The sequence below is a fragment of the Bombina bombina genome, chromosome 5, assembly GCF_027579735.1.
Source record: "Bombina bombina isolate aBomBom1 chromosome 5, aBomBom1.pri, whole genome shotgun sequence".
NCBI classification, from domain to species: domain Eukaryota; kingdom Metazoa; phylum Chordata; class Amphibia; order Anura; family Bombinatoridae; genus Bombina; species Bombina bombina.
This window is the reverse complement of record NC_069503.1, coordinates 26054439-26079923: the sequence shown is the minus strand read 5'-3', so window position 1 is coordinate 26079923 and position 25485 is coordinate 26054439. Positions and strand designations below refer to the sequence as shown.

General features: G+C 42.4%; 1 protein-coding gene across 1 annotated transcript in view; it reads left to right on the top strand.

The window, feature by feature from the left end:
* Positions 1–15677, top strand: part of LOC128659731 (oocyte zinc finger protein XlCOF6-like) — a 665326-nt gene extending 649649 nt beyond the window's left edge. The window contains exon 5 of the mRNA XM_053713311.1: positions 10335–15677. Within this exon, the coding sequence (XP_053569286.1) occupies positions 10335–11161 (827 nt within the window). The 3' untranslated portion in view covers positions 11162–15677. The remainder of the gene's footprint in view (positions 1–10334) is intronic.
* The last annotated feature ends 9808 nt before the right edge of the window (positions 15678–25485 follow it).

The following is a 25485-nucleotide window of genomic DNA, read 5'->3' as shown; positions in this document are numbered from 1 at the left end:
CAACATGCAAGTCTACGGGCAATGATCGATGTTAAAAATGTTATAATCCGCGTTGAGCACTGAAATTGGCCTGTATGAAGCTGGGTCTTCTGGGTTCTTCCCTTTTTTTAGTATTAATGAAATATTTGCTGCTGCAAAAAAACTTAGATTGGATTATCAGAGACATAATAACTATTGTACAATTTCTCTAAAGCTGGGGTTATATCTTCCGCTAGACTTTTATAAAATTCCGCTGGAAACCCATCAGGGCCAGCGGATTTATTCAGTTTGGCTAAGTCAATGGCTTTAAAAATTTCTTCAATAGTTATCGGGGCATTAAGAACTTCTAACTCCTCCTTCTGAATTTTAGGTAAGATAATCTTATCCCATAAATTTTCTTGATTAGTGAAATTACATTCCCCCCTAGAGTATAATTGCTTATAATATTTAAAAAAGACTCCACATATCTCCTCAGGGTTAGTATATCTTTTATTTCCCTCCTTGATACTAGGAATAAAATTCTTCTTTTTCCTTACTTTAACCAATTTAGCCAGGTTTTTAGCTGAGCTACCATGAAAACTCCTAAAATATAAATTAATTTTAGTCTCTTCCTCTAGATCTTTTTGTGCCAAGAATATATCCCTCTCCTTTCTATGATCTATATACTTGTTCCAACTACTGTTAGAGCGGTCTCTACAAAAATTCTTATAGGCATTTTTGACCTGATTATTTAATTGTAAGTCTCTAGCCCGTTGTTTCTTGTTCCTAATATGTATGTCATAATTTCGCCTCGAAGGACGGCTTTTGATGCCTCCCAGAAAGTTTCAATCTTATGAAGATAAGATATATTGCGGGTACAGTAATCCTTCCAAGTCTGTTTCACCCAGTGTACAAACCTAGGGTTGTTATAAAGATGACGTGGGTAAAAAAAATGCCCTACGAATTTTAAATTTAGAGCTATCATGACACTTTAGTGTCAAGGATATGGTTGAGTGGTCCGAGATCAAGATTTCTCCAATTCCTGCCTCTGTTTTACAAATCGATAGTGATTCAGAGATTAGAAATAAGTCAATTTGAGCAAATGTCCTATGTGATTTAGATTCACACGTGAAACACAATAAATCGGGATTATGGCACCGCCATATATCAATAACATGCAGTTTGTTGTGTACCCTCCTTTTTTATACCGCATTGGATTGTGTTCCTTTGCCCCTTTCTTTCCTATTTTAATCCACAATTATTGTTCTTAACCTTACATTTGTCTATTTGTTGTTTTTAATTTTTAATTTTAATTGTGACATGGATCCATGTAAAATTTGTTATTAAGATTGTTATTATCTTTTAAATGTAGTTTGCCACCTTAACTTGTTTTTATATTTATATTCGAATTATATTTAAATTTTATTGGCTACATATTGGTGTTTATTCATTGCAACCAGCGTCACATCATTTTCATTGTCACTTACTGGTTCCCACAGATTTTTGTATCTCACGATTTCCCTCGTATTAGACCTGGCCTTCGTTTAGGCGCTCCTTCTACTTACCTTTTAGCACATATCTGTTTTACAAATCGATAGTGATTCAGAGATTAGAAATAAGTCAATTTGAGCAAATATCCTATGTTATTTAGATTCACACGTGAAACACAATAAATTGGGATTATGGCACCGCCATATATCAATAACATGCAGTTTCTGGCAGAGTCTAGCAAAATATTTTGAGCTTCTCCTAATCTCTGGAAGATTTTTCTGTGAAAATCTGTCTACTTCAGGGCATAGAGTCATATTAAAGTCTCCACCCAGTATAAGATTCTCTTTTATATGAGGAAAAAGTTTGACTTTAATATTCTCCCAGAACTCACTGGAAAATTTATTTGGACCGTAAACATTGTAGAGAATAAATTTAATATTGTTAATAATAATTTGTAATATAATAAACCTAGCAGCGGAATCTGTCTCTACCCGTAAGATCTTGTAGCCAAGAGATTTGCTAATCAAGATTGCTACGCCACATTTTCTTCTGCTAGAAGAAGAAGCAATTACTTCCCCTACCCATTTTGTCTTAAGCTTTGCAGCCTCCTGTTCTGTAAGATGAGTCTCTTGAATAAAAACAATGTCTGGTTTCTGTTTAGCCAATAACTTAATAATCAATTTACGTTTCATGGGAGAGACAATCCCTCCTACATTCCAAGATAAAAGTTTAATATCCACTAACGGCTCTTAAAAACAATTAAGAACGCATTCCCTTCGCGGGTCCGGAGGGGGGAGGAGGGGAGGGAAAAGGGATGGAAAAAGAAAAGGGAGGAAAAAAAAGGGGGAAAATGCAAAAGGGAGAAACCACAATATAAAGAAGAGATGCATAGTTCAGCCCTAAAAATAGACCCAAGAAAAAGCATAACACTTTGGGTCCTACTACTCCCTCCATTTGATCCTTAAAAAAAAAAAAAAACTGAAGAAGCTAGACATACAGTTATTTGTCATTAATACATTTTTTTATCTCCCCCACCTCTCGATAGGTTTTTCTGTCACTGTTATGTTCAACAATTATACTGGCAGGATAAACCATCGAAGCATTAAAGCCTTTGCTAATAAGTTGTGAACAGAACGGTGCCATTAACTTCCTTTTCGAGGAGGTTTCTACAGAATAATCCTGAAACAAAATTCTGTTATTCCCATATACAAGTGGATCACTTCTTTTTTTAAATAATCTCAAAAATTCGATCTTATCTTGAAAATTCAAGACTCTAAAAATGCACATCCTATTTTGGTGAGAACCTTCATCCTGGAATTTTTTGGAACCCGTTCTATGAGCTCTCTCTATAGCAATTGGGAGCTTCTGCTGAGGAAAACATAGAGCCTGTGGTAATATACATGATGTAAATTGAAGTAAATCCTTAAATTCCCCGGTCTTAGGGGAATTTAAATGCGTCTGGAGGATCGATCCAGACGCATTTGTAGGTTAGCAATTTTAGATTTCTGTCTGGTTATAATATCCCCTTGCGCATTAACTTGGTCTTCTACCTCCGAAACTCTATTCTCCACCTCCAACATTCTATTAGAGAATTGTTTGACTTCTGAAGAGAGATTAGATATTACTGTAGAGATTGAGCCTAGCTCGGTCTTAATGATCTCAAATTGTGGCGTAAATAAATCTGTTAAATGAGTAATTAGCATCTGAGTATCACATATATTTGGCAATACCTCATTAGAACCATTTAAACTAGCCTCCCCCGGCCTATTTTTTTATCTTTACCTTTAACAGGGATTCTGGGTGAAGAAGCTTTAGCTTGTGTAATGAATCTATCCATACAAGAAACAAACAAAACAAAAAAATGTTTTTATTGATAAGGTGTGTATGAAAGGAAAAAGATAGGGGGAGGGGGAGCCGCGGACCAACAAAATCCTATCCTTCTCTTGGTCTCCTTCCCTCCAACCCTCCCTTTGGTTCAAAACTTAAATTAATGTGTATTATCCTAGGTCTCCTATATTCAGAGAAAGAAAAAAATAAAATAAGAAAACACACAATAAAGAGAAAAAATATGTGAATTGTGTGAAAAAAAGTCAGCCTGTTGTGGTGTGTGGACACTCTAAAAATCCTCTCTCTTTCTTCCAGAGAACAATATGAATGAGGGTGTAAGAAAAAAAAAAAGTGAAATGTGAAGACGGGTGTATCTGCCTGAAAAAGTGAATTAGCACTCTAGTGTGCTTCTTATAGATGCCCTTTCCGTAAAGGAGCACAAAAAATTGGATGCACCTAGTTAGTGTGTGAAAATAAAGACCATAACACCTGCTAGGCAGGATATATCTACCGGTTCAAATAATGAAAGCAAAGTTACTTTCTATTACCCCTTTAAAAATATAAAGACTCTAGTTAACAGTAAAATTATGACCACTGTTTTAGCGGGTTCCTTTGTAAGATTCTAATATTTGTCATATAACCAAATCCACATGAACACAGAGCAAACACGGGAGACACCCACAAGTTTCAGCTTGATTATATATACTACTTGTATAAATATCTCCCAATTACTATAAACTGTGCAATTATTTGATGTTATAATGTATCAAGTGTCCAGAGTCAAATAGATGAACGTTCTGTCTACTGGGTTAGCAAGGCAGTTTACAGATCAGCTAGCCTCCAATCTAACCAATATGAATCAAGAGACAGATTGTCACAATATCCTATTATTCCTCTTTCTTTCTCCTTCCCTTTCCTTTTCCTTGTCCCTTTCTTGGGCAGACAGACAATTCCTGTGCAGGAGGGAGCTTTTCCCCGCTCTTAAAGTGAATGTAAATTATATGCTTTCTAATGAACATTATTCATTCCTAATATACTTGCAATGTAAACCGCAATATTTATTTTAGAAAATAAGCATCTTGTGATATTATAATTTAATTTATAACTTATCTACGTCTTCAACGCCAACTCCTCCCATCCTTGACTTCCGGTATTGCTTATAGAGCAGTCCCTCCTGCTCTCTTACGTAGGCTTGAAGCGTGCTCCCGAGGAGACAACAATTTGCGCATGCGTTTTGCGCCGCCACCTAACAAAGTTATTAACCCCTAAACTGCTGCTCCCGGACCCCGCCCCATCTACCTTAGCTACCCCGCCGCCATCTACCCCAGCTACCGTAGATGGCAGCGGGGTAGGGGCTCACAATAGCGGGTAGTGTAATGTAGCTGGCGGCGGTGTAAGGGGCTCACATTAGGGGGTAGATAATGTAGATGGCGGCGGGGTAGGAGCTCACATTAGGGGGTATGTAATATAGCTGGCGACGGTGTAGGGGTATCACATTAGGGGGTTATACTTTTATTGTAGGTGGCGGCAGGGTCCGGGAGCGGTGGTTTAGCGGTTAAACACTTTATTAGGGATTACGGCGGGGATCGCAGACCGCAGTTGACAGGTAGATAGACATTGCGCATGCGTTAGGTGTTAGGAATTGTTTGTGCATGCGCTACATGTGAACGCATGCGCAGTTTGATCGCGTTACGTGTGCAAAAAGGGGCTGGACGCCACGGGGTATGAGCTATAATTCGTTAAAGGCAATGTCAATCAAATTAGATACGAGGGACAAGATGGCGGGCGGAGGAAAAAAGTAAGCGAAGTAGGGTTATAAATCCTTCGATTATGGTTTTAGTCTTAAATTATAAAAAAATTATGACTTAAACTAACGTTTATTTTAGGTAATTAACAAGATGAGGAAGAGTGGTGAAAGTGACTTGACATTCACTTTAACTATACTCAGATAGTAGATAAGCATAACATCGGACTCATGCTCAGTCCATAACTCAACAGCAATGTGGCCAAGATTATACCACTAGCGTGGATCAGGATAAACAAGACAGTACCTGTAAGCTGTTGGGGGCAGGAGATCACATCTACATCTGCCACTACGTGCTCATCCCCCTGCGATCCCCCACAGCAACTGGGATGCAGCCAGCGGTTAAGACTCCTACAGCCGATCAAATGCGGGCACTGGATTTCCTCGGGCAATGCTTGGTCAAACCTTGGAGTGTACGCCTCCCCTTTTTTCCCCAGGGGGGGCCGCTACACAGGTAACCAACAGAATTAAGGGATAACAAAAACTTGGCGGCCGATCTCAGGTGATACCGCTATGTTATCCGGGACTCAGCTGTGTTGCTCGGCTGCACGTCCTGATCCTGCACTATCGATCAGCTGGTCGAAAGCCGGGTTGTAAGCCCTCTGTATCTTCTCCTGTACCTGAAAGAGCCTGAGCCCTAAAGCCGCTGTTCCAACCCTGCACATCGGCCACTTCTTGGCAGCTAGACAATTGTCGGATGGATATACCGGCGTCTCTGTCAGTGGGAGAGTGCTTTCGAGCCGCTTCCCTCCTTACAGCAGCTTGCGGGGTGGTACCCCAGGAAAAGTTAAAAATACTCAGCAATGAATTGCCAGCTAATTCGGCTAAGGAAGACTCCAGTACTCGGGTGGGTCATAGACTCGCAGAGCGCCACACATCAGCCCTTCAATCTCTCCAGGGCAAGCGGCTTGGAGTGGGGAGCATTGAATCAGCGTCCTCTCGCAGCGCAGTTTTGCAGGTGTACTGCATAGCACCTCCCCCAATGGAAGTCTCCTGAAGTTAAAACCAGTACTGGGGTTAAAGTTATTCAACACTCTGAATGGGAGTGATTGTTCCTGTTCCAGTGCTGGAACAGGGTCAGGGTTTTTATTCCAATCTGTTTGTGGATCCCAAAAAGGAGGGAACCTTTAGACCAATTCTAGACCTCAAGAGTCTAAACAAATTTCTAAGGGTTCCGCCCTTCAAGATGGAAACTATTTGTTCCATTCTTCCCTTAATCCAGGAGGGTCAATTTATGACAACTGTGGATTTAAAGGACGAGTACCTTCATGTTCCGATTCACAGGGATCATCACAAGTTCCTAAGGTTTGCCTTCCAGGACAAGCACTTCCAGTTCATAGCTCTTCCTTTCAGGCTGGCCACTGCTCCCAGAATTTTCACAAAGGTTCTAGGGTCTCTGTTGGCTGTCCTTCGGTCTCTTGGTATTGGGGTGGCACCTTATTTGGACGGCATTCTTGTCCAGGTGCCATCTTTTCAGCAAGAAAGATCCCACACCGACATAGTGTTATCTTTCCTGAGAACTCACGGGTGGAAGGTAAATTTGGAAAAGAGTTTCAGACGCAAGGGTCACCTTCTTGGGAACAATAATAAACTCCCTGTCTATGAAGATTTTTCTGACACAGGTCAGGAAATCAAAGATTATCGATACTTGCCTAGTCCTTCAGTCTACTTCCCGGCCGTCAGTGGCTCAGTGTATGGAGGTAATCGGGCTGATGGTAGCGGCAATGGACATCATCCCATTTGCTCGGTTCCACCTCAGACCTCTGCAGTTAAGCATGCTCAGTCAATGGAACAGAGACTATGCGGACTTGTCTCCTCGAATAACTCTGGACCAGGAGACCAGGAATTCTCTTAATGGTGGTTGTCTCTGGATCATCTTTCCCAGGGAACCTGCTTTTGCAGACCATCTTGGGTGATTGTAACAACAGACGCCAGCCTTCTGGGGTGGGGAGCAGTCTGGGGCTCCCTAAAGGCTCAGGGAGTTTGGACTCAGTCAGAGTCTATTCTTCCTATAAACATTCTGGAACTGAGAGCTATCTACAATGCTCTCCTGGCCTGGCCTCAGTTAGCCACGGTCAAGTTTATCAGGTTCCAGTCAGACAACATAACTTCAGTGGCTTACATCAGTCATCAGGGAGGAACGAGGAGTTCCTTAGCGATGACAGAGGTAACCAAAATAATCCATTGGGTGGAGGCCCACTCTTGTTGCCTGTCGGCAATCCACATCCCAGGGGTAGACAATTGGGAGGCGGATTTCTTGAGCAGGCAGACCTTTCATCCGGGGGAGTGGGAGCTCCATCCGAAAGTGTTTTCCAACCTGATTCTCAGGTGGAATCAGCTGGAATTGGATCTCAAGGCATCTTGACAGAATGCCAAGCTTCCAAGATACGGGTCGAGGTCCATGGACCCCCAGGCAGAACTGATTTATGCTCTGGCGGTTCCTTGGCGGTTCAGTCTAGCATACTTATTTCCTCAGTTTGCTCTTCTTCCTCGGGTAATTGCTTGAAACAAACAGGAGAGGGCCTCTGTGATCCTCATAGCAACGGCCTGGCCTCACAGGATTTGGTATGCATATCTGGTAGGGATGACATCTCTGCTGCCTTGGAGACTTCCGCTGAGGAAGGACCTTCTGATTCAAGGGCCCTTCCTTCACCCAAATCTAGTTTCTCTGAAGCTGACTGCCTGGAGATTAAACGCTTAATTTTATCCAAGCGGGGGTTTTCTGATTCGGTCATAGAGACCATGATTCAGGCTCGTAAGCCTGTAACTAAAAGGATTTACCATAAGATTTGGCATAAATATCTCTATTGGTGTGAATCCCAGGGCTACTCATGGAGTATAGTTAGGATTCCTAGAATTTTGTCTTTTCTCCAAGAGAGTTTGTAGAAGGGTTTATCGACGAGTTCCCTAAAGGGTCAAATCTCGGCCTTATCTATTTTGTTACACAAACGTCTGGCGGATGTCCCAGATATACAATCATTTTGTCAGGCCTTGGTCAGGATCAGGCCTGTGTTCAAACCAGTTACTCCTCCTCAAGAGTCTTAATTTAGTTCTCAAAGTTTCACAAGGGGCTCCGTTTGAGCCTATGCATTCCTTAGATATTAAGTTGTTATCTTGGAAAGTTTAATTTCTTGTTGCTATTTCTTCTGCTCGAAGAGTATCAGAGCTCTCGGCATTGCAGTATGAGTCTCCTTACCTTATTTTCCATTCAGACAAGGTGGTTTTACGTACAAAATTAGGAATTCTTCCTAAGGTTGTTTCTGATCGGAAAATTAATCAGGAGATTGTTGTTCATTCTCTGTGTCCTAATCCTTCTTCTCAGAAGTAACGACTTCTGCACAATTTGGATGTGGTCCGTGCTTTAAAGTTTTTACTTGCAGGTGACTAAGGACTTTCGTCAGTCTTCTTCTTTGTTTGTGATTTTCTCAGGAAAACGAAAGGGACAGAAAGCTACGGCTGCTTCTCTTTTTTTTTGGCTGAAGAGGTTACGGCTCATTCCACGAGGGCTGTTGCTTCCTCAACGGCATTCAAAAATGAAGCTTCTGTGGAACAGTTTTGCAAGGCTGCAACTTGGTCCTCTCTGCACACTTTTTAAAAATTCTACAAATTTGACACATTTGCCTCGGCTGAGGCCGCTTTTTGGAGAAAGGTTTTTCAAGCAGTGGTGCCTTCCGTTTAGGTGCCCTGTCTTGTCCCTCCTGTATCATCTGTGTACTCTAGCTTGGGTATTGGATCCCATTAGTAATTAAGATGATCCGTGGACTCATCATGTCTTAAAAAAGAAAAGAAAATTTATGCTTACCTGATAAATTTATTTATTTTTTGACACGAGGAGTCCACGGCCTGCCCTGTTCTTGTAAGACAGGTTGTTGGTTAATATAAACTTCAGACACCTCTGCACCTTGGCTTTTCCTTTCCTTAACTTCGGTCAAATGACTGGAGTGGGAGGGAGGGGAGGAGCTATTTAACAGCTCTGCTGTGGTGCTCTTTGCCGCCTCCTGCTGACCAGGAGGTGAATATCCCATTAGTAATTAAGATGATCCGTGGACTCATCGTGTCAAAAAAGAAATAAATTTATCAGGTAAGCATAAATTTTCTTTTTTTCTTTCATGATTCAGAGAGAGCATGCAATTTTAAAAAAAACTTTCTAATTTACTCCTATTATCAATTTTTCTTTCTCTTGCTATCTTTATTTAAAAAGCAGGAATGCAGGAATGGTATGCATAGGAGCTGGCCCATTTTTTTGAGAACCTAGGTTATGCTTGCTTATTGGTGGATAAATGTAAGCCTCCAATAAGCAAGTGCTATCCATGGTGCTGAACCTAAAATGGTCTAGCTGCTAAGATTTACATTCCTGCTTTTAAAATGATAGCAAGAAAATGAAGAAAAATTGATAATAGGAGTAAACTAGAAAGTTGCTTAAAATTGCATGCTCTATCTGAATCGTGAAAGAAAAAAATTGGGTTCAGGTTCCCTTTAAGCATGAGCCGGACAGGGCTGTATGTGCATTTGCTTGTGCAATATTAAATGAGGACGGTGGATGCCACCTCTCCTGCCCAGAATTGATGTACTTGTTCCCTGGCTGAGAACATTTTTCACACGCACCTTGTTTAATGCGGCCCTATAACTTGTTTTCATTAGTAATCAGTAATTTATTTTACTGTGATGTAGTAATGTTTACATTCTGTCTCATGCTTTTTTAATTTGTGATTTACAGGTAAATAAATTTAAAAATAAAAAACGGAAGGTATTTTTTAGTATAACAAAATGTTTTTTTATTGAGATAGATTATATTATAATGAATAAACATTCTTATTTTTCTTTATTCTATTTCTTTTTATGTAGAGAAACACATCAATAGTTCATATTCATCCTTCACTACAGGAAGCATCAGAATGATACTGCAAACTCCAAAAGTTCTTAGACATCAATGACTATTCACAAACATTGGGCACATCACAGCAGATATTTAAAGAAGATGGTGAATTGGAAGGAACTGGGCAGCAATCATTATGTACAGAGAGTAATTTAGTCATCAAACAAGTGGACAACATTAATGCCTTATCTAGTGAAATTATTATCCCAGAAGATAAACCACACACATGTACAGAGTGTGGAAAAAGTTTTACACATATAGGTAGTCTAAAAAATCATGAAATGAGTCACACGGTAGGAAAGCATTTCACTTGTACAGAGTGTGGAAAAAGTTTCACACGAATGGATCATCTGAAAACTCATGAAAGAAGTCACACAGGAGAAAAGCCTTTCACATGTACAAAGTGTGGAAAAAGTTTTACAGCAAAGAGTGAACTGAAAAGGCATGAAAGGATTCACACAGGGGAAAAGCCGTTCACATGTATAGAGTGTGATAACAGTTTTATAACAAAGAGTCATCTGAAAATTCATGAAAGGAGTCACACAGGAGAAAATCCTTTCACATGTACAGAGTGTGGAAAATGTTTTACACATATGAGTAATCTGAAAACTCATGAAAGGATTCACACAGGGGAAAAGCCGTTCACATGTACAGATTGTGGAAAATGTTTTACAAGAATAGATCATCTGAAAATTCATGAAAGGATTCACACAGGGGAAAAGCCGTTCACATGTACAGAGTGTGGAAAATGTTTTACACGAATAGATCAACTGAAAATTCATGAAAGGATTCACACAGGGGAAAAGCCGTTCACATGTACAGAGTGTGGAAAAAGTTTTACAAAAAAGAGTGAACTGAAAATGCATGAAAGGATTCGCACAGGGGAAAATCCGTTCACATGTACAGAGTGTGGAAAAAGTTTTATACATAAGAGTGATCTGAATAGACATGAAATGATTCACACAGGAGAAAAGCCTTTCACATGTACAGAGTGTGGAAAAAGTTTTATAGGAAAGGGTGAACTGAAAATGCATGAAAGGATTCACACAGGGGAAAAGCCGTTCACATGTACAGAGTGTGGGAAAAGTTTTATACATAAGAGTCATCTGAATAGACATGAAAGGAGTCACACAGGGGAAAAGACTTTCACATGTACAGAGTGTGGTAACAGTTTTATAAAAAAAGAGTCATCTGAAAAGTCATGAAAGGAGTCACAAGGGAAGAAACCTTTAACATGTTTAGAAAGTGGAAAAAAGTTTTTTTTTTTTATTAAAGTCAGGTATCACAAAATGCCAAATATTTACACACAAATAAACTTTATATACACAGTGTACAACCTCTTTATAATTATCTTAAAGAGGACAAACTCTCTAAATAGAAGCATCAAAAAGGATCTTATTGTAAATAATACTTTCTAATCCCAGTTATAAAAGCCTCAGTTTGGAAATGCTCTCCTGCTGTCCTTTGTTCCTCTATATATGTGCACCTCAGTTTCTCTCATATCAATGGGATGGAATCCAAACACCATACATTTTACACATATGAGTAATCTGAAAACTCATGAAAGGATTCACACAGGAGAAAAGCCTTTCACATGTACAGAGTGTGGAAAAAGTTTTACAAAAATAAGTAATCTGAAAACTCATGAAAGGAGTCACAAGGGAAGAAACTTTCACATGTTTAGAAAGTGGAAAAAATGTTTTTTTATTAAAGTCAGGTATCACAAAATGCCAAATATTTACACACAAATAAACTTTATATACACAGTGTACAAACCTCTTTACAATTATCCTAAATAGGGCAAAAATCCCAGTTACAAAATCTCCATATTGGAAGAGCTCTCTTGCTGTCCTTTGTTCCTCTATATATGTGCGCCGCAGTTTCTCTCATATCAATGTGATAGAATCCAAACACCACACAGGAATATACAACTCTGACCTCATATTGACCAGTTTACACAACCATTCACCACCAAAGCACCCCCAGTGTTGTGTATTAATATGCCAGTGTTAGGAGTTGTACGTTTGTTTTACACAGGGGAGGAAATAAATAATTTACAGAATAAAGGAGTCTTTATATGAATAGAGTGTTAGAGAATTATATAAACAAGAACATCAGTCTCAAATGATTGACATCTGGGAGATATATTTAATGTGCACATCATGTGGATAAACCTTTTCTTATAGCAATAGATGCTTAGCATTGTACATGTTATATACCAGAGGAATTACTGAGAGGGAACTGATTTTATTTAATTAGACACAATATCAGTAACTGGTACATTTGTGATCATAATCAGTTTAATTTAAATGGCTACTATAACCTACATGTATACTGGATATGTAATATGTGTGTCGTGATCATAATCAGTTTAATTTAAATGGCCACTATAACCTACATGTATACTGGGTATGTAATATGTATGTCATGTGATCATAATCAGTTTAATTTAAATGGCTACTATAACCTACATGTATACTGGGTATGCAATATGTGTGTCATGTGATCATAATCAGTTTAATTTAAATGGCTACTATAACCTACATGTATACTGGGTATGTAATATGTGTGTCATATGATCATAATCAGTTTAATTTAAATGGCTACTATAACCTACATGTATACTGGGTATGTAATATGTGTGTCATGTGATCATAATCAGTTTAATTTAAAAGGCTACTATAACCTACATGTATACTGGGTATGTAATATGTGTGTCATGTTCTGTAACTTGATATTATGTCTGTTAGATGTTTTCATGTTAGTTAGAAGCCACAAGAACTGATAATAGCACATACTGTATATATAAAGGGAACATTATATGTCTGATAAATCCCTTTGTATCAAGAGCACAAGTGTTAGGTATATTTATACCATTGTGGGCATATATCATGTAATGCTGCTGTTACAAACTGCTGTTTGTAACTGGCCCTTTAAATGAAAAATTGCCCTGCTTCCCTGGATTTTGGAGAAGCCTATTTGCCAGTCTCCTTCCACATGACTATGGCCCCTGGAAGATTGTGCCCCTGAGGACATATTGACTTTTGTTGGGTGTGTGTGGCCCTTTAAGAACCATCTGGGGACATATTGTGACTTTGATAGACAATGCCCCTTTAAGACTATGTCCCCAGACCTGTGAAATGACTTGTCCCTGGCTTTCTCCCACTTGGTTCAGTTTCATTGTGTGCCATTAAGAGTTAAATTTTGTTCAGCTTCAAGAAACCTATTCTAAATACAAGTCTGCTGGGATCAGCTCTAATTAGGTTTAGTGACTTTCCCATTGTCTAATCAGACTAGTATTGATAAGGTGGACTGCATTGTTTTCTTGTGTGTAATGTTATCTGCTGTTGTGGCCTGTCAAAGGGAGTGTCTCTATCTAATATCAAATGTGTGATGGGGGATTTTATGCCTCCCCCTGAGAGTGTCCTGTTTGCATGTAACCTCAATAAAAGCAGGCTGTGTGCTCCAGCACAGCAGACCTATGTTGACCCTCTAACTTGAAGCTTTGACTCATGTTTGTAGGATTCAGCTAATATCACTACAGGGATTGCTGACTATGGTGCTGATGATTCTTTGGTGAGCGCTAGGAGCATCCTTTTCTACGGTCCAACTTCCAGCCAGCCTGGAGGCAACCGTAACATTTGGCGGCAGCGGTGGGATTGGCGTCCTAGCGCAAGGAGCAGCACCACAACAGCACTGGTATTGTAGGAAAGTTATTAAGGGCAACGCTAGCCACTGCGCAGCGTCCCTACCTACAGCAGCATGGAGCTGACAAGACACTATTCAGAACCCTGTGAAGAGCACCTCAACCTGATCCGTCGCTATGAGGGCGCGGATTTCGTTCCAGAGGTAAAGAGGCGGCTAGTCCGATATGGTCCAGACCCTGCACAGGAGGTAGTCAGTCGCATCATCCGGGAATTGGATACGGAGAACAAAGCGGCACGAGCCTTTGAGCGCCAACTGTGGAGTTTGAGGGTCTGGACACCTGGTCTCCAGCGAAAAAGTGAGTCACAGGGAGCGGAGAGCAACGACCTCCCTTCCCAGCGGCAGCCAGAGTTACAGGGAGAGGAGAGCAGCGACCTCCCTCCCCAGCGGCAGTATACCGTGCAGAGGGAAGAGACAACCAGTCCCCTTCCCCAGCCAGAGATACCAGAGGCAGCAGGCCTCATAGACTGGTCCTGGGAGGACCCCCAGCAGGCAGGTGGAGATGGGACCGCAGTCTCTCTACCGGCCCTACAGGGATGCTGGGCAGGCGGCCCAGATCCCCAGCGACAGACCCAGCTACAGGGAGGGGAGAGCATCGACCTCCCTCCCCAGCCGGAGTGTGCCTTCCAGGGAGAGGAGACAACCGGTCTCTCTCCCCAGCCGCAGCATGTTCCACAGGAAGCGGAGAGCATCGACCTCCCTTCCCAACGGCCACCGGAGTATCAGGAGGAGGAGGTAAGCCAATCTCCCCCTCCCCAGCTAACCCCTAACTTGGGCCCAGGGTTAACAGTGGAGATGTTGGCCCCCACTGACCCCCATGTTCCCTTTGCCACCGGGCAGGACTGTGCCCCAATTCCCCCAGCAGAAGAGCTGGCATCAGGACAGAGCGCTGCTGGCCTCTGCCCTACAGACCTTGTCCTTGTTACAGAACTGGCCTGCAAACCCCTCACCCCAGCAGAAGCGCTGGCACCAGGGCAGAGTGCCGCTGGCCTCTGCCCCCCAAGTACCATCAGCTATTTGCCAAGCTGCGCCAGGAAGGCCGAGGATGCTGCACTTTCATCCTGCAACCTGGAACTTACAGGCCAGTACTACGTATTGTGGGGGGGCTACTTTGCTGCTAGCGATTATTTGTGGGTGGGTTGCGAGACTAACTTGGGCACTGACCGGCAGAAGGTCAGGTGCCTGGTTAGTCTCCCTCCAAAAGGGGAGATATGTTACAAACTGCTGTTTGTAACTGGCCCTTTAAATGAAAAATTGCCCTGCTTCCCTGGATTTTGGAGAAGCCTATTTGCCAGCCTCCTTCCACATGACTATGGCCCCTGGAAGATTGTGCCCCTGAGGACATATTGACTTTTGTTGGGTGTGTGTGGCCCTTTAAGAACCATCTGGGGACATATTGTGACTTTGATAGACAATGCCCCTTTAAGACTATGTCCCCAGACCTGTGAAATGACTTGTCCCTGGCTTTCTCCCACTTGGTTCAGTTTCATTGTGTGCCATTAAGAGTTAAATTTTGTTCAGCTTCAAGAAACCTATTCTAAATACAAGTCTGCTGGGATCAGCTCTAATTAGGTTTAGTGACTTTCCCATTGTCTAATCAGACTAGTATTGATAAGGTGGACTGCATTGTTTTCTTGTGTGTAATGTTATCTGCTGTTGTGGCCTGTCAAAGGGAGTGTCTCTATCTAATATCAAATGTGTGATGGGGGATTTTATGCCTCCCCCTGAGAGTGTCCTGTTTGCATGTAACCTCAATAAAAGCAGGCTGTGTGCTCCAGCACAGCAGACCTATGTTGACCCTCTAACTTGAAGCTTTGACTCATGTTTGTAGGATTCAGCTAATATCACTACAGGGATTGCTGACTATGGTGCTGATGATTCTTTGGTGAGCGCTAGGAGCATCCTTTTCTACGGTCCAACTTCCAGCCAGCCTGGAGGCAACCGTAACAGCTGCTGTTTACTATATAATGATATACAATGTTTTTTTATGCAAATAAAAAGTGATTGTAATCCAGACCAGTATTTTGTGTTTTTTTGTCTAATTAAAAACTAAATATCACAGAATAAAAAGGAAAACATCATAAAAAACAGAAGCCAAATCTGACAGTGAAGGTTAAACGCTGATAAATCAGATAGAGCAGTAATTTTACCCACCTTTCCAATTTACTTCTACTATCTAATTTGCTTTGTTCTTTTGGTATCCTTTGTTATAGAGTAAACCTAGGAGGCTGATATCATATGAGCTTAGGGACGTGCACGTGTATTTAGCACTCTGTGCAGCAGTGTTTGTAACTATGTATAACATTGCTATAAATGTGCTTGCAAACTCTGCTGTCTGAAGATACGTGCACACTCCTGAGTTCACCTAGGATTACTCTTTAACAAAGGATACTAAGAGAACTAAGCACAAATGATAATATAAGTAAATTGGAAAGTTGATTGAAATGTTATGTTCTATCCAATATATTTAAGTTTAATTTTGATTTTAATGTCCCTACTGTCTAAATGCTGTCGGCATTTATCATTGCACAAGCAGTTCTTGTGAACTGCTTGTGCAACACCCCCTCCTGCAGATTCACGGCCAATCGGCCGCTAACAAGGGGTGTCAATCAGCCCGATCATATAGGATCTGGCAGATTAATGTCCGCAGCCTCAGAACAGGCGGTCAAGTTATGGAGCAGCGCTCTTTAGACCACTACTTCATAACTGCTGTTTTCCTGAAGGCTCGCACAGAAACGGGCATCAAGCAACATTCAGAGCTTGATAATTCGGCCCCAGTGCACGAGGATGTGACTGATAGAGCAAACATTTTACTTGTTCATTGTAAAAAAATGTATTTGGCTTTAAAATTTGAATATCTTTTTGTTTTTATAAATCCTAAAATAAACCTTTTTTTTTCTTATACACTCAATGACTGATATAGGTAAAATATAACACTGTTATTCTAAACTATAAAAATATATTTCTTTCATATGGCAAGAGCCCATGAGCTAGTGATGTATGCAATATACAATTCTACCAGGAGGGGCACAGTTTCCCAAACCTCTAAATGCCTATAAATACGCCCCTCCCCACACCCACAGTTCAGTTTTACAAACTTTGTCTCCTATGGAAGTGGTGAAGTAAGTTTGTGCTGGATTTTTATGATTTCTTCTATGATAAGCGCTTCTAAGCATTTGTTACGGTACCAACTGTGTACCAAGGGTTAACCCCAGATGAACAATGTCCTGCATAGACAATCAGCAATTCACAACCCAGCCAGTTTCAGGTTTAAAACAGAATGACATTTATTAAAAAGGCAGCACACAGATTTATACAGGTTTTTGACCCCCCCTCAGATGGGGGTTGAAAGAATGTTGTACATTAGATAAAAGGGAGAAGCGCCCTTGACATGATACAATAGAATTATATTACTTAAATACTTTACTTAGGCAGATAACAACTTAAACACATTTGGCTTGTCTTATCACCTAGCGTCTGTTCTCTGAGGGTGATTAAACAATGGCCTGTTTATTACTTAAATGTAATTATAGCACACAATAGCTGAGGCCAGAAAACCTGTCTTTATAAATTAGATTCTTAAAGCTAAACACAGTTAACTCTTTCAGTCCTGACAGAAGGGTCTGTCACATAGCTCCCCCCTTGTGGAACACTCCGGCAGACCCGGCTTGACCCTTTGGCGGGTCAACTTGGGGATGACCGGACTGGGTGGTGGTAGGCATGTCAGTTTGCTGGGACAATCCATCTGTATTCCCGTTATGAGAGAGAATCCCTGTCTGTATAAATAAGGGTTCAACCTCTTCAGTGCCCCGACTAGGGCTAAACAGTCCTTCAAAATATCATCGGCTTCTTTACGTGGTTTTTGTACCTGCTCTTTATAGGTATCCACAATCCCTTCATACTGACATAGGGTGCCCTTGAGTTGCTGCACCTCCCTATGAGCCAGCGTCAGCTTCTCCTCCAGTGTCACTAAGTTTGTCCTTAATGTTTCATGTTCCACTCTCAAGCTGGTGTTTTCTGCAGTCTGTCGGTGCAGCTTGTCTAGCAGAGATTCCTGTTCTAAACGTGCTTTTTCCTCTGCACTCCTCTCCCGCTAGCACTGTTACATGATTATTTAACGTGACCATTTTATCCTCTACGTGACTCTTCTCCTTCATCAGCGCATTGTAACGTGACTCCCACATATCAATAGCGGATAGAGATTTACTGAGCTCAGCGTCCTGGGGCTTAGCAGCAGGGGGGTCAGTCTCTGCTGCACGGATCTGAGCACGGGTAGTCACAGGGTTAACATCAGCGGGACCCATGGGAGCATAGGCAGAAACAAGGGGGACCAAGGTATTTCCAAGGAGAACATCAGCTGGTAAATCCTTCATGACCCCCACATTCACAGGTCTAGCGCCCCCTCCCCAATCCAAATGCACCCTGGCAACAGGCAGGCGGAACACAGTGCCCCCTGCTACCCTCACAGCCACAGTGTCTCCTGTGTGCTGTTTCTCAGACACCAAGTTCTTTCGAAGCAAGGTCATGGTAGCACCAGTATCCCGTAGACCACTGACCTCCTTCCCATTCACTTTAACCAGTTGCCGGTTATTCCGGTGGGCAGCTTGCACAAGGTCTGCCTCATGTAGGATGCCCCAGCATTCTTGCGCCTCTACGTAGCGGGCCGCAGGCTGAGGGTTACGTGGGATTCCGCCGGCGGGTCTTCTCCAGGACTGTGCTTGGTTCGCTGCATTTAGGGGACACTCTGGTCTTTTGTGCCCTAGTTGCTTACATCCAAAGCACCGAATCGGTTGTGAGTAGCCCCGCGAATTGAACCAGGCTCTCTGAGGGTAGTTCGTGGCCCGAGACCGTGTGGTATAGCGGTGTGCTGGGGGTTGGTAACTGGCAGGTGCTGGGGTGACTGGGGGTCTGTACTCCACTCTGGCAGGGGGCTTAGTGGTAGCAGTGTCCAGTTTGCGGGCATCCGTATACTCATCTGCCAAGCGAGCCGCTTCATGCAGGGTGGAGGGTTTACGGTCCCGAACCCACTCTCGAACTCCTGCGGGTAACTTGTCGAAGCAATGTTCCAACAGGAATAGCTGCAGCACCTCTTCCCCAGATACGGCTTGGCACCCCGCTATCCAGTGAGCTGCTGTGCGGTGCACCTTACATGCCCACTCAAGGTAGGAATCACCAGCCAATTTAACAGTGTCTCTGAACCGCCTCCGGTATGCCTCCGGTGTAACCGCATACCTGGAGAGCAGAGCCTCTTTTACAGTATTATAATCCCCGACTTCCTCATCTGGAATGGCCCGAAAAGCCTCACTGGCCCGGCCGGATAATTTTCCGGATAATATCGTGACCCAGTCCTCTGCGGGTACCTTGTGTAGTGCACATTGCCTCTCAAAATCCGCAAGGTACCCATCAATCTCTCCTTCTGTTTCCAGGAAGTTTTTAAAAGCTGCAAAATTTACTTTTCCCTTTTCCACTGGGGTTGCTGTGACTTGGGCTGCTGCAGCGCCGCTTTGGCGAAGTAGGTTGGCCTCCACAGCTGCTATGACCCGGTCGATAATTTCGGCAGATGGGTTGGGGCCATAATATGCCAGTCTTATTTTAACCGCCCGATCAAAGCTTGCTTCTTCAGGGGTTCTGTCTGATATGCTGGGCCCATTGGTTCCTTCTGTCCCTGGTACTCTTTCCATCTTAGTCAGTATTGTAATAATCTCCCTCTTCCTGAGGTTACTGGCTTGTGTAGTTGCTCTTCTGGGCGATAAGGATTCTCCCGTCGCTTGCCACCAATGTTACGGTACCAACTGTGTACCAAGGGTTAACCCCAGATGAACAATGTCCTGCATAGACAATCAGCAATTCACAACCCAGCCAGTTTCAGGTTTAAAACAGAATGACATTTATTAAAAAGGCAGCACACAGATTTATACAGGTTTTTGACCCCCCCTCAGATGGGGGTTGAAAGAATGTTGTACATTAGATAAAAGGGAGAAGCGCCCTTGACATGATACAATAGAATTATATTACTTAAATACTTTACTTAGGCAGATAACAACTTAAACACATTTGGCTTGTCTTATCACCTAGCCTCTGTTCTCTGAGGGTGATTAAACAATGGCCTGTTTATTACTTAAATGTAATTATAGCACACAATAGCTGAGGCCAGAAAACCTGTCTTTATAAATTAGATTCTTAAAGCTAAACACAGTTAACTCTTTCAGTCCTGACAGAAGGGTCTGTCACAGCATTCTGAAGCCCAATTCCTCTCAGAGTACAGTGTTTGTCAGAGGGACGTGATGATGAGAGTATCGGCTTCATCTCCTACCTCCCTTTTCAGATTGACGATATACTCTTATATACCATTACCTCTGCTGGTTTGGCTATCTGCTATATATGGATGGGTATCTTTCGGTAAGTATGTATCATTATTTAAGACACAGCTATGGTTGGCGCTTTATGTACAGGGAGTGCAGAATTATTAGGCAAGTTGTATTTTTGAGGATTAATTTTATTATTGAACAACAACCATGTTCTCAATGAACCCAAAAAACTCATTAATATCAAAGCTGAATAGTTTTGGAAGTAGTTTTTAGTTTGTTTTTAGTTATAGCTATTTTAGGGGGATATCTGTGTGTGCAGGTGACTATTACTGTGCATAATTATTAGGCAACTTAACAAAAAACAAATATATACCCATTTCAATTATTTATTTTTACCAGTGAAACCAATATAACATCTCAACATTCACAAATATACATTTCTGACATTCAAAAACAAAACAAAAACAAATCAGTGACCAATATAGCCACCTTTCTTTGCAAGGACACTCAAAAGCCTGCCATCCATGGATTCTGTCAGTGTTTTGATCTGTTCACCATCAACATTGCGTGCAGCAGCAACCACAGCCTCCCAGACACTGTTCAGAGAGGTGCACTGTTTTCCCTCCTTGTAAATCTCACATTTGATGATGGACCACAGGTTCTAAATGGGGTTCAGATCAGGTGAACAAGGAGGCCATGTCATTAGATTTTCTTCTTTTATACCCTTTCTTGCCAGCCACGCTGTGGAGTACTTGGACGCGTGTGATGGAGCATTGTCCTGCATGAAAATCATGTTTTTCTTGAAGGATGCAGACTTCTTCCTGTACCACTGCTTGAAGAAGGTGTCTTACAGAAACTGGCAGTAGGACTGGGAGTTGAGCTTGACTCCATCCTCAACCCGAAAAGGCCCCACAAGCTCATCTTTGATGATACAAGCCCAAACCAGTACTCCACCTCCACCTTGCTGGCGTCTGAGTCGGACTGGAGCTCTCTGCCCTTTACCAATCCAGGCACGGGCCCATCCATCTGGCCCATCAAGACTCACTCTCATTTCATCAGTCCATAAAACCTTAGAAAAATCAGTCTTGAGATATTTCTTGGCCCAGTCTTGACGTTTCAGCTTGTGTGTCTGGTTCAGTGGTGGTCGTCTTTCAGCCTTTCTTACCTTGGCCATGTCTCTGAGTATTGCACACCTTGTGCTTTTGGGCACTCCAGTGATGTTGCAGCTCTGAAATATGGCCAAACTGGTGGCAAGTGGCATCTTGGCAGCTGCACGCTTGACTTTTCTCAGTTCATGGGCAGTTATTTTGCGCCTTGGTTTTTCCACACGCTTCTTGCGACCCTGTTGACTATTTTGAATGAAACGCTTGATTGTTCGATGATCACACTTCAGAAGCGTTGCAATTTTAAGAGTGCTGCATCCCTCTGCAAGATATCTCACTATTTTTGACTTTTCTGAGCCTGTCAAGTCCTTCTTTTGACCCATTTTGCCAAAGGAAAGGAAGTTGCCTAATAATTATGCACACCTGATATAGGGTGTTGATGTCATTAGACCACACCCCTTCTAATTACAGAGACGCACATCACCTAATATGCTTAATTGGTAGTAGGCTTTCGAGCCTATACAGCTTGGAGTAACACAACATGCATAAAGAGGATGATGTGGTCAAAATACTAATTTGCCTAATAATTCTGCACTCCCTGTATTTATATAAAGTTCTAAATATATGTATTTACTTATATTTGCCATGAGTCAGGTCTATGTGTATTTCCCTTTGCAGTCTGGCAGTTTCATCATGGGAATCATGTTTTAGGAAGTTTTTGTCTTACCTGTGGTATAGTCTTTTTTTCAAATTTCACTTGTTTTTCTTTTAAAAAATTTGTGGGCAAATAAGGCTTGTGAGGGATCAAAATGCTGTTATTTATTGCATCATTCTTGGCGCGAGAATTTTTTGGCACAAATGTGCGTCTATGATGACGCAAGTTCGTCATTTCCTGCGTCTTAGTTGATGCCAGGTTGTTTGGCACAAAGTTGTTTGTAATCACGCGAGTTGCGTCATTTCCGGATGTTTGTTGGCACCAAAAAATGAATATGCTTTCTTTTGGGTTGTGCGTCATACTTGGTGCCAAAAAAACTTAGTTTTATTTTACCCCACTTCCTATATGCTCCTTGCCTTCTTATGCTCAGAGGGCTATGCTATTTGCTTTTTTGTCAAGTTTAGCATTTGCATTTTGTCCCATTCCGGACACTGCTATATGTCTCAATCTGATCCTGTCTCAGAAGCTGCTGTAGGAGCGATGTTGCCTGAACAGAGTTCTACCAAAGCTCTCTTCTACCCTTACCCCTATACTCACAGACATCTTCAACCTCTCCCTCAGCACTGATATAGTTCCCACATCTCTTAAAGGGACATAATACACTCATTTTTTCTTTGCATAAATGTTTTGTAGATTATCTATTTATATAGCCCATAAAGTTATTTTATTTAAAAAATCTATCATTTTGCTTATTTTTAAATAACTTTGCTCTGATTTTCAGACTCCTAACCAAGCCCCAAAGTTTTATGTGAATACCGACAGCTACCTTCTCCAGCTTGCCCCTGTTTGTGTAAACTTTCAGGTGATATGTGTTTAGGGCTGGAGCACTTACAGTTACAGCATGTGCTACATACAGAGGCAGGTGATATGTGTTTAGGGCTAGAGCACTTACAGTTACAGCGTGTGCTGCATACAGAGGCAGGTGATATGTGTTTAGGGCTGGAGCACTTACAGTTACAGTATGTGCTGTATACAGAGGCAGGTGATATGTGTTTAGGGCTGGAGCACTTACAGTTACAGCATGTGCTGCATACAGAGGCAGGTGATATGTGTTTAGGGCTGGAGCACTTACAGTTACAGCATGTGCTGCATACAGAGGCAGGTGATATGTGTTTAGGGCTGGAGCACTTACAGTTACAGCATGTGCTGCATACAGAGGCAGGTGATATGTGTTTAGGGCTGGAGCACTTACAGTTACAGCATGTGCTGCATACAGAGGCAGGTGATATGTGTTTAGGGCTGGAGCACTTACAGTTACAGCATGTGTTGCATACAGAGGCAGGTGATATGTGTTTAGGGCTGGAGCACTTACAGTTACAGCATGTGCTGCATACAGAGGCAGGTGATATGTGTTTAGGGCTGGAGCACTTACAATTACAGCATGTGCTGGTATACAGAGGCAGGGTATATGTATTTAGGGCTGGAGCACTTAGTTACAGCATGTGCTGCATACAGAGGCAGGTGATATGTGTTTAGGGCTGGATCACTTACTGTTACATCATGTGCTGCATACAGAGGCAGGTGATATGTGTTTATGGCTGGAGCACTTACTGTTACATCATGTGCTGCATACAGAGGCAGGTGATATGTGTTTATGGCTGGAGCACTTACAGTTACAGCATGTGCTGCATACAGAGGCAGGTGATATGTGTTTAGGGCTGGAGCACTTACAGTTACAGCATGTGCTGCATACAGAGGCAGGTGACATGTGTTTAGGGCTGGAGCACTTACAGTTACAGCATGTGCTGCATACAGAGGCAGGTGATATGTGTTTAGTGCTGGAGCACTTACAGTTACAGCATGTGCTGCATACAGAGGCAGGTGATATGTGTTTAGGGCTGGAGCACTTACAGTTACAGCATGTGCTGCATACAGAGGTAGGTGATATGTGTTTAGGGCTGGAGCACTTACAGTTACAGCATGTGCTGCATATAGAGGCAGGTGATATGTGTTTAGGGCTGGAGCACTTACAGTCAGTGACATGCACTCATAGGAGGCAGGTGAGGCAGTGCCTCCCCTGGCCAAATGGTGCATTACAGCCTTTTTTTATAAAAATAATTTTAAAAAAATCCTTTTTTTTCTCTTTTATCTCAAAAGGTGACCTACCCCCCCACCCCTCTACTAAATTCAGTATTTTATTGCTATTTTTGTTGGGGGGGAAAAAACTGTAATATTAAGTAATACATTCATATTGCGCAAGAAAGTAGAGGCCAGCTATCCTTTCATTGCGCAATATGAATGTAACTGTATTGTGTTGTATATGGGCCGCTAGAGACTGCCACCCAGTGGGGAATAATAGCTATGCAGCAGTCTCTCTTGCGGCCCATATACTGCTCCCACCGGAGGCTTGACTCTTCAAGCCTCTGGAGCCCTCAGCCCTGCCTGCCCGCCCCTCAGCCAATCAGACATCAGTATGTCTGAGTCTCTGGGCTGAGTTGCCGGGCGGGAAATTAGGCAGCGTCTACGTCTGGTGGTCAGGTCAGGTGTTGCGTGTCAGAACAGAAAAAGATTTCAGAAGAAAGGTTAGTGCACGGCTCCTTTCCTCCGATCTTGAGCTGCGATCAGCTGCTACTACCCTGCCCTGTCTGAGACTGAGACACTGAACCTACAAGGTGGTAGGTTATACCTGAATGCTGCAGCTAAATAGAGACTTGTGCCTGTAGTTTCTCTCCAGCAGCCTCGGCCACCATAGATCACAGAGGCATGTGTCTCCCTGGTCGCAGCAGTGCTACTTCCTACATTGCAATGAATATTCAGTTGTGAGCCCCAAATAAAAATAACTTTTTTACATATTTTTTTTATGTGACTCTGATACCTTAACCCCTTGTTGCTGGGCAGTGCGTGTCCACTTGGATGCGTCCAGAAGCAAAGCTTTACCAGCTGTCAGCTGCTGTTGTGTGGCTGTGTGGACTCGGTAAAGCTTTGCTTCTGGACGCATCCAAGTGGACACGCACTGCCCAGCAACAAGGGGTTAAGGTATCAGAGTCACATAAAAAAATTATGTAAAAAAGTGCTTTTTATTTGGGGCTCACAACTGAATATTCATTGCAATGTAGGAAGTAGCACTGCTGCGACCAGGAGACACATGCCTCTGTGATCTATGGTGGCCAAGGCTGCTGGAGAGAAGCTACAGGCACAAGTCTCTATTTAGCTGCAGCATTCAGGTATAACCTACCACCTTCGTAAAAAAGCTTCCTTAATTTCATTCAACCCCGTGTCTGCCAGAGGGTGCTGCTGCAAGACATGCTGCAACTCTTGTTGGCAGACATGGGGTTAACTGTACTTTGTGTGCTAAGTGTTTAAGGCATCCCGTAGATCAGGAGCAGGAGGTCACATGGGCCGCTCCTTTTGTGTGATCTGCTGGGGAGTTATTTATAGCAGCTCTTGACTTGAAGCAGAACGGCAGGTCAAGATAAACGTCTGGGTCTCAAAGTTGTAAGCTTTGTTTTTTTTTTTTGCAAGACTTTAATCCAAATATGTGTTGTTAGGGGGTTAGGTGCATTATGTGTGCATTCTTTTGCCCTGTGTTTATGTAGCAATGTGTGATTGTGTGTGTGTGTGTATATATATATATATATATATACACACACCACACACACACACACACACACACTGAACAAAAAGTAATGAAGGAGTTAAATCACAGCTGCATAACTCAATGATGTAAGTTTGCTATGCAGCTGTGATTTAACATCATG